Source organism: Balaenoptera borealis, assembly GCF_965194805.1.
Source record: "Balaenoptera borealis genome assembly, chromosome: 15".
Classification (NCBI taxonomy): Eukaryota; Metazoa; Chordata; class Mammalia; order Artiodactyla; family Balaenopteridae; genus Balaenoptera; species Balaenoptera borealis.
The window spans coordinates 65318540-65334012 of NC_138871.1; the positions used below are offsets into that span (position 1 = coordinate 65318540).

Here is a 15473-nt window from a genome sequence, read left to right on the forward strand (position 1 = left end):
TTCAAAGTCCTGAGACTTTTTTAAAAAGTACTTTCAGCCATGTAGTTCAGTTACTTTTCCACTTCAGTGAGTTCACACTTTCTTGTTAATTTCTCCATGATGCTTATTTTTTAAAAGTTTTTTTAAACAAAAGCAAAGTGCATCTGCTTGGCCCTTCAGAATTGTGTGTGTGTGTATGTTCGTTCCAGTGTTCAGGTTTAGAGCTTGAGGATGTTATTGAATTTGTCTGCCAAAAGAGACCAATCTCCAATTAAAGAATCTTTTTCTCCAGTGGCCCATTCTGTTTCTATTCTTCCTGTCCAAAAAGAACTGTTGGAACAACTTCTGGAACCTCTAAGAGGATCCCAAACTGTTCTCGTGTCATTTTAACTCAATTTTTGCCCCAGGGCTTATAATTTATATGACCAGTAATTAAAGGAAAGAAAGGTTTTTACAACGATATCAGGATTTCACATCAAGAAGTGGTCCTTTTCTTCCTAATCCACATAAAGCTTGTTTTCTTCTATAGAATATATATTAGAGAATTTAATCTTAGAGTGTTTCTTATGGTTTTGTAAATTAAACTGTATTTTTTTAATTGAAGTACAGTTGCTGTACAATATTACATAAGTTACAGATATACGATATAGTGGTACACAATTTTTCAAGTTTATACTCCATTTATAGTTATTGTAAAATATTGTCTGTGTTCGCCATGTTGTACAGTATATCCTTATAGCTTATTTTATACCTTATAGTTTGTACGTCTTGTACCTATGGGTTTTTTTTAATCATTATGGGGATTTTATGGTTGCCAACTATGAAAGTGGGTTTGTATGTTATTTGATTATCTTTATCTGTGCTAGAGTGCTGTACTAAAAATACCCTCTCTCTTCTGTTTACATCTACTTCAGGTTTTCTAGTATTTCTATCCTTATTTAACGCAGGTATTTATACATGGAATTTGCTGCTCTTTTGGCACTTGCAATCGGAAAGTCTTGAGGCACTTGAATTTTTGTCTCATCTTGTAACTACTGTCTAATTAAGGGGCATGTTTCCACAATGAACAAAAAGCACATGATTTCACAAGGCAGCAATGGCACACCCAACATGGAAGCTGGACTCTGAACCCTACCTCTCATACAAGGTCTTTTCATACCATCTGACATCATTAGGTCACTGTAAACGTTTATTTCCAGTAATTGGGCAATAAATAAAACATGTTTGAAACAACCAAAAACTCAGATGCCAAATAAATCTCAAATTTAGTCACTGTTAAGAGAACCAGTTTAAAATAAAGGACACTCTTGCACAATGGAAAAAGTGTACACATTCGATGACCCTGTGGTGCAAAAATAGATTTGAGGGGTATTTTTCTGAAATTTGGCCTCTCCCTAGAGATGAAAACTTGACTGGAAATGTTGAAGTTTTAAGCACATGAAAACATGAGATTATCCTGAAAGTAGTTGGTAATTATAACCCCTAGAAATGTAATTCTAATTTGATCTATACATTGAGCAAAATCTCAGAAATGTTTTCAAATATATATGGCATACCACTGTTTACTGCAGACAGCACAGATACTTACCTCTGCCAAAATTATGACTTTTCAGCTACTTCAAACTTGATTTACATTCAAGAAACCAATTCCTCTTAGCCACCCTGTACGTTCTATTAGATTAATTTCTATTCTTTTAATACTTTAAAGTGAATTTAGTGATGCCTGTACCCAGCCTGATTCACACAGAAATCAACAGTTTATATAATCTTAAGAACAAGAAGTTATTTTTAGGACTCTGAAAGATGAAACATCACTTTCTACAATAGGAAAGGTATTTCCCCCTTTATCTTGACACTTTCCATCAAGGTGAAAAACACTTTAGATATTTCCAATCCCATTATTCCTCCTCGTTCCACTTTATAAGCCAAGCCAAAACAATCTCTGTTCTTATTAATTTAACTATCATCACTAAGTCTAGTCACTGACCACTGAGTTTTCTCCATTAATCCTCTCTCACTTCATCTCTACAACAGCACTGGATTCCATGACTGATATTCAAGAATACCTGATTCTTGACATCAATCAAAGATGGAACTGGTTAAAACAAAGATGTAGCTACTCATCTTTACCTCAAAATCCTCCCCTCCAAGGGTCAGTTAATCAATCAGAGAGCGCATTGATCTGATTTCTGAAGCCAGGGAGTTCAGAATACTCCAACTCATCACCACCTTTTTCTTCACAACAGCCCATAATCAAATCCTGATGCTGGATTCTTCACAAAAGCCTCTGCATTAATCTCTTCATCTTTAAATTTACTTCTTAGATTGGACCCCGATCATTTCACAATTGGACCAAGGCCAGCTTCTCTTCCCTGGCCTCCTCATGTCTACCATCCCCACATCCACTCCCATCTCATTCAAAAGTTGAAACTTTTAAAATTTTCTAAAAGTTCATTACATGTATTAAACTTAGAGCTTTTAAGTTCATCTTAAAATTATATTATTCTATTTATAAGTCTAGGAAATGTTCACATTTTCCTTCTTTTCCTCATAAGGAATTTTCAAATATGCTGAGATAATTCAAAGAATAATACAGTGATCACTTGCTTTCCCACATCTCAGAGTCAACAATTATTACAATTTTGTCATATTTGTGTATAAAAGGCATTTGAAAGTAAATTACAGACATCATGGCATTCCTCACTCAAGAATAAGGACACTACCCTCCATACCTCTAACACCATTATCACACCTAAGAAAATAATAGTTCCAAAATACCATCTAATATCCAGTCCGTATTTAAACTTCCTCAACTGTTCTTCAAATGTCTTTCAGAGCTGGGTTTTGATTTTTTTAAAACCAAGATATGATTAAGGCTCATATATTATATGTGCTGTTGTCTCTCTTTAGTCTCTTTCTGAGGAAGTCAATCTATATATTTTAATGATATGAAGAAACCAAGCAACAATACCCTACATTATCATTCTTTCTGATGTGAGGGAGTATGATAGTTTTGGCTTGTTTCTTCACCCTCAGTATTCCCTATGAGCTGGAGGTTAGGTGTAAAGGATTGATTAGATTCAGCTCACACATTTTTGGCAAGAATACCTTTAAGCTGTTGCTCTACACTTCATACTGCATCCCATCAGGAGGCATATAATATCAGTTGTCCCCCTTTTAATGATTCTGAGTTTGATCACTTGATCAAGGGGGCATCATGCGATTTTTACCTTGATACCAAGTCTTTTATTTTGCCTTATGCCTCAGGTTTAAAAGGCTTCATATCTGTGCCAAAGCCTGCCAGGAACTCTAAACTAGTTTACTTCTCTGGTCTCTTCTGACACTTCTTCCTTACCTGTTTCTTGCAGTGTTCTCTCTCTTCTGTTTAATGTCTCCCCCACTTCTCTGTGAGCTTAGTTTCCTAACCAATCATCCATCTTCCTCCACCATCCAAGCAGTTCCTGAAATTCTATTCTATGAAGCTCCCATGAATTTAAATACACTGATCACAGTTGATGTTGGCTTTTCAACCTCAAGTTTACTGCCTCGTTTTTAGAATGTGCCACAGAAACAAGGGCTATTTCTACTAAATCTGTTCTGTATATGACCTCTAATGGCAATACATAAACATAGGTGCTTACTGATGACTATGACATGAAGGTCTCAGTAGTTGTCATCTGCATCTAATAAGAGTTTTCTCACTGAGCAAAGCACTAGTGAGTATTTATGCAGTCGTTTCTGCCATTCATTTAAAATCCACCTGTACCTCCCTCTGTAACTATGTTTGCAAACCAACCACAGCAAGAAGGCACAAATATTTTCAAACACCTTTGTAGGATACATCTTATATACTATTGACTATTTGCCAGTAATGTTTGTTTTTTTTTTAATGCCTGGATCATCCTAATTGCACATATTGGACCATCATGGGCATTCAGCAATATTTCTCACCAACAGGAAAAGCAAATATATTCTGAGAATGTTTTCTCAAAACAGGTCTTATTTTGAAGCTGTGTATTAGTTACTACACATGCAAAATGAATTAAGAATTGAGATCACTGTCTGGATCATTCAGACCAAAAGTCAGAGAAGTATCCAGAGAAGGCAAAAAAGTGTTCCGCCGAGTTTGGATTATTTGGGTAACTCCACCAACCATCCAATTCATGTGGATTGTATAGTCCAGCTTAGGCCTAAAAGTAAATCATCTGTTTATATTCTTTCTAGTTAGCAATCATCTGCCTACTATTATATGTACAAGAATAACAAGTCTGTTGACATCTCATTTTCTTGCTTTTTACCATCTGTGTTCCAACTTGGAAACTAGGGAGAAAGATACTGGGCACAGAATTTTAAAAGGACCTGCTTTTTTCCTTTCTCATGACCAATCTAAGCTGAAATGACTAAACAATGCAAATGGCACCAAATTCATCCTCCTTCTCCAAGGCTTGTCTGGGGCAAACCGTGCAGCATACGAGGTTTACTTCAGCCCCACTGCCCCTATAAAAACTTGCCCTTAACACAGTAATCCAGTCTTTACTTCTAAGCTAAATGTAAACTGATGATATTCCTTCTCCAAAAAGCATGTGTTTAAACCTGGTCTTCAACTGAGGAAGGAAAAGGTCCCTCTTAAGTAGGCATTTCAGGCTCCGCAGGCAGACCAAGGTTGTGTGGGGCATCAAGCCTTCCCTGTCTTACTGAAGTTACATGACATAAGCAATCACCTGCTCTATTTTTATGTTTGACTCTATCAATAGGTAAGTGTCTTCTAAGCTAGTATTTGCATAGTTCTGTAACATTTGCAGAGCATGTCACATTACCTTGTCTAATCTTGACAAAGCCCCATATTCTTGTCTCCACTTTACAAATAAGGAAGCTGGCTCCCTGCCACCAAGTGCTGAGCCCATGGCTCTAACCAAGGTCTTATAACTCTACATGGCTGTTCTTTCCATTCTGGTCTACAAACCAATTTTGCCTCTTCCCCTAGAAGAAAGGGGATGACCCAACCATGGACTTGCCCAGCCCCTAAAAGTGTTCTCCAGGTTTCAAAAGCAAGAACGATTGATTCTACTACCAACAGATATTTCACTCACACACACACAAACACACACACAATTTTTTGAATATTCAGGTAACAGAAGGAATAATAAATAGATCTCGCCTATTCTTCTCACAGGGGGTTCAAACCATAATCAGGTAACAGGAGAAGAACCACAGGACAAAGCTATGTCATGATCACATAATTCCAAAGCAGGAAGCACCAAGTAACTGGGGTAGAGGAACCAGTAATTTTATGTTGCTTTTACTAGGCACATTCAATGATGAGTTTTAAAGAAAAGTCAGCCTCTCTCTCACTTTATGATATATAGACCTAAAGTTACACATAAATCCAATGATATTTAAAATGCACTTCAAACAACTCATGCATTGCCATTCTAGTTATAAATTTTTATAAGAAAATAAAAGATGACAAATTATTACTGTATGATGGGTTCAAAACTTGACTGTACCCACTAACCAGCAAACTATTGCAAAAAGGCATGAATATTTTCAAACATCTTTGCAGAATATTTTTCACGTACCATATCTCATGCCTGACACATGTTTTATACACAGATCACTGTAACTGAAAAAATACCAACAGTCAATCATAGACTTCTGGCAGCATTTCTGGAAGTTCAATACACACAATTATCTTATAGATCTTACAGATGCTCCCAAATATCTTACAACGCTTACAATTATCTTATATCAGGGGTTGGCAAACTTTTTCTGAAAAGGGCTTTGCAGACCATATTTTAGGCATTTCAGATCATATGACCTCATTGGAAGTATACCATTCTTCTCTCCATAGCATGAAAGCAGACATAGACAGTATGTAAATGATGGGTATGGCTGTGTCCAATAAAGTTTTATTTACAGTATCAGGCCCACAGGTCAGTTTGCCAACCCCTTCTACAAAAAACTTATTTTTACCAAGTCTGTCTTTCCTACTACAATGAGACTATACCTAGAACACATCACTAAAATGGGCTGGGCAGTGCTGCTCACCTGCGACCCAATAGTCTCCTGGAAGCACCGGCCAAGCTGCGTCTTCGCAGTCACTGGATACACGTGAGGAATGACTTGCTGGTGGGAGTATGAGGAATGGACTGTCTGGGTCTTCTGGACAGGAAGCCCTTGGTAAGAGACTTGGGACTGGCCTGGTTGAGCTTCTTTTACCTTCTGGCTTGTTGGGCCATCAACTCTTGAAACCTGATGTATCTGGACTGAGGCCTCAGGAGGGTGCTTCACATGGATATTGACTATGCTAGGAGGAAATTTCACTAAAACAGATTGGGAAGAAAACTTATCAGTCATAAATAATTAATACGCACATCAGGATGAAAGTAAATGTTCATGCTAGTCAGCGTGAAACTAAGTTTTATATATACACATATACTTAAGTACATATCTATTATACCTGGGATAAATGATACATTTTTAGTGTGTATCTATTTTTGCTGCACAGCCATTAAAAAACTCTTGAGAGTAAAAGGGGACACTCAAAAATTAAACCTGAATTTATATACTTTAAAGAATAAAACTGCTTTTACAAAGAGAAATTTAAACTTCTCACAGTAACAGATCCATGAGACAAAAATTTTTTTCAGAGGAGTCATAAAACTATGAAATTTGTGCTACTTGTGGTCATACATTCTATCAAACAAGAGTAATAAAGACTCAAGAGTTTGATTATTTTTGAATTTCTCACAAAGTTTCCATTGTAGAGACCGTAGGATTTACAACACAATTTCACAAAGCATAGTTCTCTTACCCTTAAACCTGGTGTGTACATACTTTTGTGCTTCCCGTGACACACACAAAATACCAAAGTGTGATATTTTACATCTCTATTTTCTTTCTCTGCAGCTTTCACACAGAATTTCATCTTCTGATGCTAAGATTCAGGTTTTAAAGAATAAGAGCCAGTAACACTTCTCTGACCCCTTTTTTAAAAATTGTGCATGTGTAAGAGGTGCCAGGTTGAAAAGAATGAATTAGTCATAGAATTTCTGAGCTCCAAGTGACCTAGTTTACCTTCCTCTACAGATGAATAAACTGAAGCCCAGGGAGGTGAGGTTATAGATTGTTTAGAACTAAAACCAAGTGCTCTTCGACTACAAAATAGACTTGGTGTTCATCAGCAGGTACTGTGTGATCTACTAGTTTATTAATCCCATAAGGGCCAGAACACCATCTTGTTCATCTTTCCATTTCCCAGGACCTGCCAGAACAGTGCCATGTATGTTTATCAGCTCTTGGTCCTGCATCACCAGAGAAAGATGGGCTCCATTTTCTTATTTCCTAGATACCATTCCCTACAGTCTAGAAAGCACTGGCACCATATACCTGGGCCCATATTCTGTTCCAATACCAGCCCTGCAGACACTTGGCTTCTGTATGGGGTTGGCATGTTAACAGAGTTCTGACGAATGGGCAAAATCAAAATAATCAGCTTACCGTTGACTCCTTGCTGGCTGGTCATGGTCAAAGGCAAAGTATGTGTTGAGTGGACGACATGTGTTCCCAACGCCTTGCCTGACTGCTGGGAATGCTGATAAAGTTTAGGCACGCTAGCACCATGGACTGGAATCTGACAAAGCTTCCCTGTGAAATTTGGAGGGCACTGGCATTTGTCCCTTGAACTGCACTGGCCTCCATTCATACATGGAAGATGGCAAATTACTGTAAAGGAAAAGAGAAAATGTGGAGAGTTGGTTAGTTTCTCAAATGCTAAGTAACAATCAATCAACAAAACTCCCCCAAAGCACAGCCAACATATTCCCAATGACTTTAGAAATGGTAAACAAAGGAATATACACTATGACAAAAATACTTCCTTTTTTTTTTTTTTTTTTTACTATCTTTTTGTTTCCACCTTAAGTAAGTCATTTAGCTCTCCAATTGCTTGTGGTTGTTCACCCACAATGGTGGAAAAAATTCATGGGAAAAAATATACATGTATATAAATATATATAAAGTAGCCACTCAGGATATCTCTTGCATTCTATAATTACTTTGCTTTCCTATTTAATTACTAGTTTATTTACTGTCTCCCTAGATTATAAACTCCTTGGGGGAAAGGAATATGCCTAGTTTAATGACCTTTGTATCCTCAGCACCTAGAATAATGCCTGGCACACGGTGGACATTAAATATTTCCTCAAAGAATAAAAATGAGAGTGCTAAAAATAATATTTGTTGAGAATTTTCTCTACGTAAGACACTGAAATAAGTGCTACCCAGAATAAGGGAGCAGAATAGTTTGAATCCTGCTTTACAGGAATTTGCAATCTCACTGGGATAACAAGACCACAGAGAAACCTAGAAGTAGCAGTGATTAATAGTTGGAAATTTATTTAGAATACCAAAAGATAAAAGGACATGTTTGGGTGAAGAATTTTAAAAGGAGTTTTAAATTCTGGCTAAATTCAACTTAAGGCCAACCTATTTATCACGAATGAATTCTTCCTATCAGCCCTTGAACTGATCGGATTTCCAGCAGCTTAAAAAATAGCCCCTCAACTCCATTTTCTTCCAGCTTCTACTCTGCTTCAATCCTCTCCTCCATGACCAAACTTTCCAAAAGAATTGTCTGCTCACTTCTCCACTCACTATCAGCCAGCAAGGGCCACATTGTGTTTCCCTTTCCCCACACCTCTCCTACGCTGAAACTCCTCTTCATCAGGTCACTAATGGTCTCCATGTTGCTAAATCCAATGGATGGATTTCAGTCTTCCCTTGGCTTCTGTGACATCTCAACCCATCTAGTTTGCTCTTTCCTCTTTGTTCACTGTATCTTAATATTCTTTGCAGACCCCACTCTTTCCTTACCCTTGAAACACTGATGTGCTTCAAGATCTGGTCTTAAAATCTTCTGCTTTACTAACTCCATACATTCTGATTTCAGCCTATCATATGATGATGTCACCCAAAACTATATTTCTTAGCCAAAGCTTTCTGCTGTGCTCCACACTGTCTACTACTGTTTATTTCCTGTAGATCTTCTACAGGCATCTCAAACTTACAATGTCCTAAATGGAACTTGATCATCTTCCCCTAACATCTCCATTCACTGAGAGACCCTTAACAGAAACCTGAGGGCTGCTCTATCCTTTCACCCACCCAAACATCCATCTCCAGGTCCTGCCTTCTAAACATTCATCAAATATGCCCACAACTTTCTCATCATAGAGATCCTGTTCTCTCTGAAACCTCATTCCCTACAATCTAGCTACACTGACCTGGATTCAGTTCCTCAGTGGACAGGGCCTCTCATCCCTCCTTAAACTTTATATACCCTGTATATAAACCCTGTGTTCCAGTGGCCTGGAACACTCTTTCCATTTGTCCCCCCTCACCTACCTAACTCCTACTCACCTTTTGGATACTGCTTAAACCTCAGTTCCCTGGAAGCACTTCCAATTGCCCCTCATCTAGGTTTGGTGCTTCTCCTCTGTGCTTCCGTGGGCTCTCATTCACTGCTCATCATGCTGCTTGGCTTACTGCATTACAATCACCTGACTACTTTTCTGTACACCTCATTCAACTAGAGTGCTGTGAGGTCAGGGACTTTAATGTTTTACCTCTAGCATGTAGCTCAGCTTTTAGAAAAAAGGCTGCAGCTCAAAAAAAAAAAAAATACTAGATGAAAGAATGAACACATTTACGGCTACCACTTTGTCAAATACCATTCTACATACTACAGAAGAAAGTAAAAGCTAACTGGAACTACTAGGTAATACATGATAACTAAAAATACAAATAAGTAACATTGGAAAATATAAAATGTAAATTCTGTGGAACTCCAGTGAAAAGTCATTTCTGGGAAGTCAAAACAGACTTTACAGGAGAGCTCATTTGAGATAAGTCTTTGAAGCTGGGTAGGCTTCAGAAAAACAGAAAGGATTGTATCTTAGGAGGATAGTGTGTAAGAAAGGGGGAAGTAGGCATATTTGGGAGATAATGAGAAAGTCTATCTTGTTGAAACCCCAGATTCCTGAGGGAAGGGGTCAGGTGATAAACTGGAAGATGTAGGCTAAGTCAGACAATGGATAAAGGCCTGATAAAAAGTTTGGATTTTATTCTGTAATTAGTAAGTTATTTTGTAGACCCCAAGGAGAGAATTTTCCAGGAAGATTACTCTTGTGATGGCATGTGGCATTAGCTGGAAAGGAGAGTGACCTAGGTGGAGAAGTCAGATAGGAGACTATTAAAATAACTGAAAGACAAGTTGAAAAATCCATGGATTAGGATGATGGCAACAAGAATTAAAAGAAACATGAAGTAATATTATGATAGATGGGCAATCAGTACAACATGGAGATACGACACAGGAAATAAACAGCAAGCCAAAGAAGAGGGAAGACAGTGAAGGAGAAAGGAAAGAGCTGGAAAAAATGACCAAGGTAACCACCTAGAACTATGTCCAGGATCTCACTATGTGGCAGATGAAGTCAAAACTGCCCACGCTGGATAGGGTCTGGAATATGTTTCCACCAGTGTCTGATCCACACTGAGGTGCAGAGTAAGAAGAAGAGTCAAAGCTGACTCTGAGGTTGAGTCAAAGACTTTGTAACTCCCAGTTCAATTCTGAATTGAATTTCTAAATGACAGGTTGGCTACGCTGGATGGGTTCAGTGTTTAATGGGCAAGGACACAGGGAGCCTGGCCAAGATTTCACAATACTACAAATAACTTATAACTGGAATACAAGCACTCCTCACTTTTGTATGGTTCCAATATGCATGAATTTCAGTTAATGCAGTTTAGCTAAATAACTTCAGTCCCCCAACAACACGGTATGAACTTCATTTGCCACAATATTAACTAGGTAAGTGCATAAAGTACAAACTTCACTGCTAGCTCTTTGGTCCACAAACCACTACATAAATAACAGATGTGTACCATGATCAGTAATCAATCATGTCACTTCCTTCAGAGGCTGTTGGCAATTGATCCCAGCATATCTGTTATTCAGTTCATGCACAGACAGCAAAGCAGGTAGTTGTGTTGCCTCCTCACTTTACATTGATAAACTCGCATGACATTTTACAGAAGTGTATAGTCAAAAGGGCCAACAACAACAACAAAAAAGCGTGGCAAAGAAATGAAAAGTGGTGACATTGGAAGTGAAATTGGAAAGTGGTTGTGATGTAGGATAAAGATGGTCCAAAGGAAATAACATCAAAGGAACTCACAGATATTCCACAACCTTGAAAGCATAATGGTAAGATATTGGAACCTGATTCAAACTTGGGAAGGAGTATAACGGCTCACTAAGGCAAAGAAGAGATACTCCACATCATAAAGTACATGAGAAGAAAGCAAAAATGTTCTAACTACTCTTGTTAAGTTCTACTCGAAGAAAGAAAACACTTTAATTCTCAGTGTTTCTAACATTTTAAATTACAGGGCACTAGATAAATATCAGCTTTACTATTTTTCTTCCTTTCCCTATAAATACATCACCTACAGTAAAACAACTGTAATGTTTTGACAAAAAAAATTTTTAAGGTGATAGAACTAGTAATTTTCCCATTGATTATTAAGATCATTTTGCACAGTTACAGCTTGCATGGTTATTTTTATGGTCCTGCATCACCATGCAAGGAGGACTACCTTTAATCTTTATTAAAATAACTTCATCTATGTTATCATCTTTTTTTTTTTTTTTTTTTTACAAAGAAGCTGACTTTTGTTTCTAATATCAATAGCAGATTTTGGAATCCAACATGAATTTAATTAGCTTTGTTTAAAACTATTTTTAAACCTCTGAGATAGCTTCCACACAAATATTTCAAGAACTGTACTAGTCTAAGTGGATACAGCAATAATCCCAGAAGAGAACTCCAATAACCCTGTTTCTCTCTGGTCACAAAGGAAACCGTTTCTGCTGACTTATTCCAACCAACAACAGACCACTATTTATAACCATTTATGAATGAGAAATAAAATACCTATTCTCCTGTTCCCGCATTTTCACAACATCTAAATTATAATTTAAAGTTCTTTGCCCCAGCTCACTCACTGTGCATTGAGTTCTTTGTGGCAGGTGCTATTTTTAAAGTTAAATAGTCTTTTATGTCAAAGAAAACAAATTTAAAATCAACCTACAAAAGTTAAGGATTTAACTATGAATAGTTTCTTTCTGTTTCAAAAGTTCATGCCACTCTCAAAACATCGCCTGGTGATATATAGTCTGTGCAGCCAGCGTTCTATAAAACTTTCTCAACATACGAAGAGGAAAAAGAATAAGTTATCTTTAAGGCTGGCTTGTGGAATGCTGGTTGTAAGTCTAGCTATGGCACATATATTTTAGAACATATAACTGGAAGGTGTAATGCAGAACGCTGGCTGAGAAATTCCATAACCTTGTCAGCTTGACATTTTGCTGGCCATCACCATAATTCACTACATTGCATCATACGGTCACCTGGGACTTACAGCAAATAACAAGAGGTATATGGGCCTTCAGCCTGTTATTCTAGAAAGTGGAATATCGTGACAACCACTCCCAGTATCTCATGGTACAACTATAAAAGGTCACAATGAGCAAAAGGATCCAGGCTGGAAGAAAAAGTTGGAGGCTTTAAATATGCCCAGCATTTCATTGCGTTCCACCATTCACACTGGTCTGTAAAACAACTTGCAGGACTCAAGAAACTGGACTGACAGGATAATATTCACAGTCTGTGCCACAAATTGGAACTTAGTTTAAATGAATAGGTACTGACTTGGATACAAATATGGGAAAACCGAATTTTCTGCAGATTTGAGTTATAAAAAGCTAGACTCTCATTCTTCCCTGTTATCTTAGCTGACTATAAAAATATTTCAGCTGCTTGTCCCCAAAAGGCGCTCTAAGAATGTACTTGACTTTCCTACAGCAACACCCAGGCCCCTCCACCCACCCCCTCGCTTTGTGTGCCAGCAGACAGACTGTTTCAAGTTATTGTGGCTAAGGCAGAACAGGGAAAACAAACCTCCATCTGAAGGAAAACTTACATCTGTCATTTCACAGAACAGACATACACATGATTTTGATTTGAATAGCTACTTCAACTTTCCCACTTGTCTCTGATTAGGAGAATAACGTTCCCTTAAAGGCTTTCAACATTTTGTTTGATGTCCCTTGCAGGGTGAAAAGAAAGCAATAACATTTTTAGAAAGTACAAGGTATCATTTTATTTCTCCCTCAATATACCTACATCACCCTCTTTTAAAGGGTACCCATAGATTCTATTCAGCCAGAAAGTAGGTTAAAAATGTAGTTACTTAAAGCTTTCAGATAACAAGTACGTCAGATAATAATTAAATGCCACAGCAAACCACTGCTCATTTTAAGAACCTATCCCACTTTTTAAAAACCTGCATTCTTGCCTTTTAATTCAGTATGCATCATCCTGCCACACCAAAAAATAAAATAAAATAAATAAAGCAACTGAAGCTGAAAGCCAAGATGGAAGTCACGTTCCTTTGGAGCAAGGACAGAGGAACTGAGGAGGGCTCGTCTTACACAGAAGCCAAGAAAGGAAGTGCAGAGATTAGTAGGCATTTACTAAAATCTAAGTTTGAGTATTTTTATTGGATGCAGGGATTTATCATTGCTGTGCTCCAAAACTGCTTACAGCCAATTCTTGATTATCTGTCTGCTAACGTATACTAAGTCCCAGACTGAACCAAGAAAACATTCAAGTAACAGGTTGTCTGGAACAACCTGTCCAAGGAGGTGACCTTTCACCTAAACCTAAAAGGAGAAGAATCCCGTGATGTGAAAGTTGGCAGAAGAATGTTTGCAGAAGAAGAAATATTAGGAGCTAAGACCTTGAGGTGAGACATGGCTTAGAAAGGCCCAGAAACTGAAAGGAGGCTGATGTGGTGGGAATGTCAGAGGAGAAGAGCACGTGAGAAAAGCTGGGTGGAGAGACAGAGAAGGGCCAGATTCCTGTTTCTTTCCACAAGGATATAGGGCTGCCTATAATACAGTAAATAGGAAAAATATAAGTAAGTTAATACTTGGGACCAGGACAGATTATGAATCACAGGAGACAGAACCAGGGGAAGAGAAAGAACAAGGATAAGTAAGGGTAAGTAGAATCATCTATTGTATACACAAGAAATGTGCATTGTAAACTTGGCTTTGAGTTTCTGGACCTTAGCCAGATTGAAGTTAAATTCTGGAAGGTTTAATTTAAGATTCAAATAGATAATGATTCTACAGATAAGAGGACTTTTAAAAAATTCTTTATATTGATTACATATGGGCATGATAATCGTAGTGGGTGGAATGGTGGTCTCCCAAAAGATATACCCATGTCCTGTGAATGTCCAGAATCTGTGAATATTACTTCATGTGGTAGATGAGTGAACACCACCTTACAATGCAAAACAAATGCAATTAGAAATCCTGAGAGGAGGCACTTGTCCTGGAGTATCCAGGTGACCTCTCATTTCAGTGACAAGGTCCTTTTAAGAGTGAGGGCCAGGGAGCTTTGATCGAAGAGGAAGAGGCAATATGACTGAGGCAGAGATTGGAATGATGCAGCTAGAAGTCAAGGAGCACCAACAGCCATGAGAAGCGGGAAGAGGCAAGGAACGGACCCTCCTCTAGAGCCTCCAGAGGGAGCGTGGCCCTGCCTACACCTTGATTTTGATCTTCTGGTCTCCAGAACTGTGAGAGAATACATCTCTACTGTTTTAAGCAAAAAAAAAAAAAGAAGAAGAAAAAGGTATAATAATACAATGTGTGTAACATTATGAGACTAATGTTCTTCATAGTACATGTAAAAGGAAAAAACAGAGTCTAAAGATATCTTGGAGCAAAGAGAAAATGCTTCCACAAAAGCTAAAAATGCACCCACCGTACTCTTTGCTGCCATACACAATCTCTTTGTTTTACCTGCTCTGGAAATTAAGATGACCATTTTCATCCCATCCCCATCTATCAAATGCTAAAGTACACTGGACTAGAATTAAAGGAAATTCACATTTCAACAAATGCAATATCTCAACCTTAATACAAACAAAAATCCCACAAATCTAATTTTTAATGCTGGTGCACATTAGCGAATGCTTGGATAGCACATTCTGTTTATAATCCAGGAGATAGGAAGCCCTACCACCCACACATGCATCAGAGCTTCCTATTTGGGATAAGACCATTCATCATCTCAACTTTGTTTATGGCTTTCTGCTCACTGATCATCAACCTCACCATAGCTGTGGGCTATCTAATTTGATCTAGTTTTATATTTTTCATAACCTATGGAGCCTCCTATATCAAGCAAGTCACAAAATTCCACTTTATATCCTCCATCCACAGAGGCTTGCTCTCAGTAACTCCCAAACCCTGGGCTCTTTTACCCTTAGGAATAACACAGCAACATCTGCAGGCTACAGAGTAAACACACCAGTCCCACACACTTTGGGATAGGGGCAAATCATTTCATTTT

At 37.9% G+C, this 15473-nt stretch overlaps 1 protein-coding gene across 12 annotated transcripts in view; it reads right to left on the bottom strand.

Moving 5' to 3' along the window:
- The window catches only part of LTBP1 (latent transforming growth factor beta binding protein 1), a 419515-nt gene that overhangs the window by 202483 nt on the left and 201559 nt on the right, over positions 1-15473 (bottom strand). For all 12 annotated transcript variants that reach the window (XM_082356679.1, XM_082356680.1, XM_082356681.1 and 9 more), the window contains 2 exons: positions 7480-7704; positions 6028-6302 (listed from right to left, as the gene is read on the bottom strand). In XM_082356679.1, coding sequence (XP_082212805.1) covers positions 6028-6302; positions 7480-7704 — 500 coding nt within the window. The remainder of the gene's footprint in view (positions 1-6027; positions 6303-7479; positions 7705-15473) is intronic.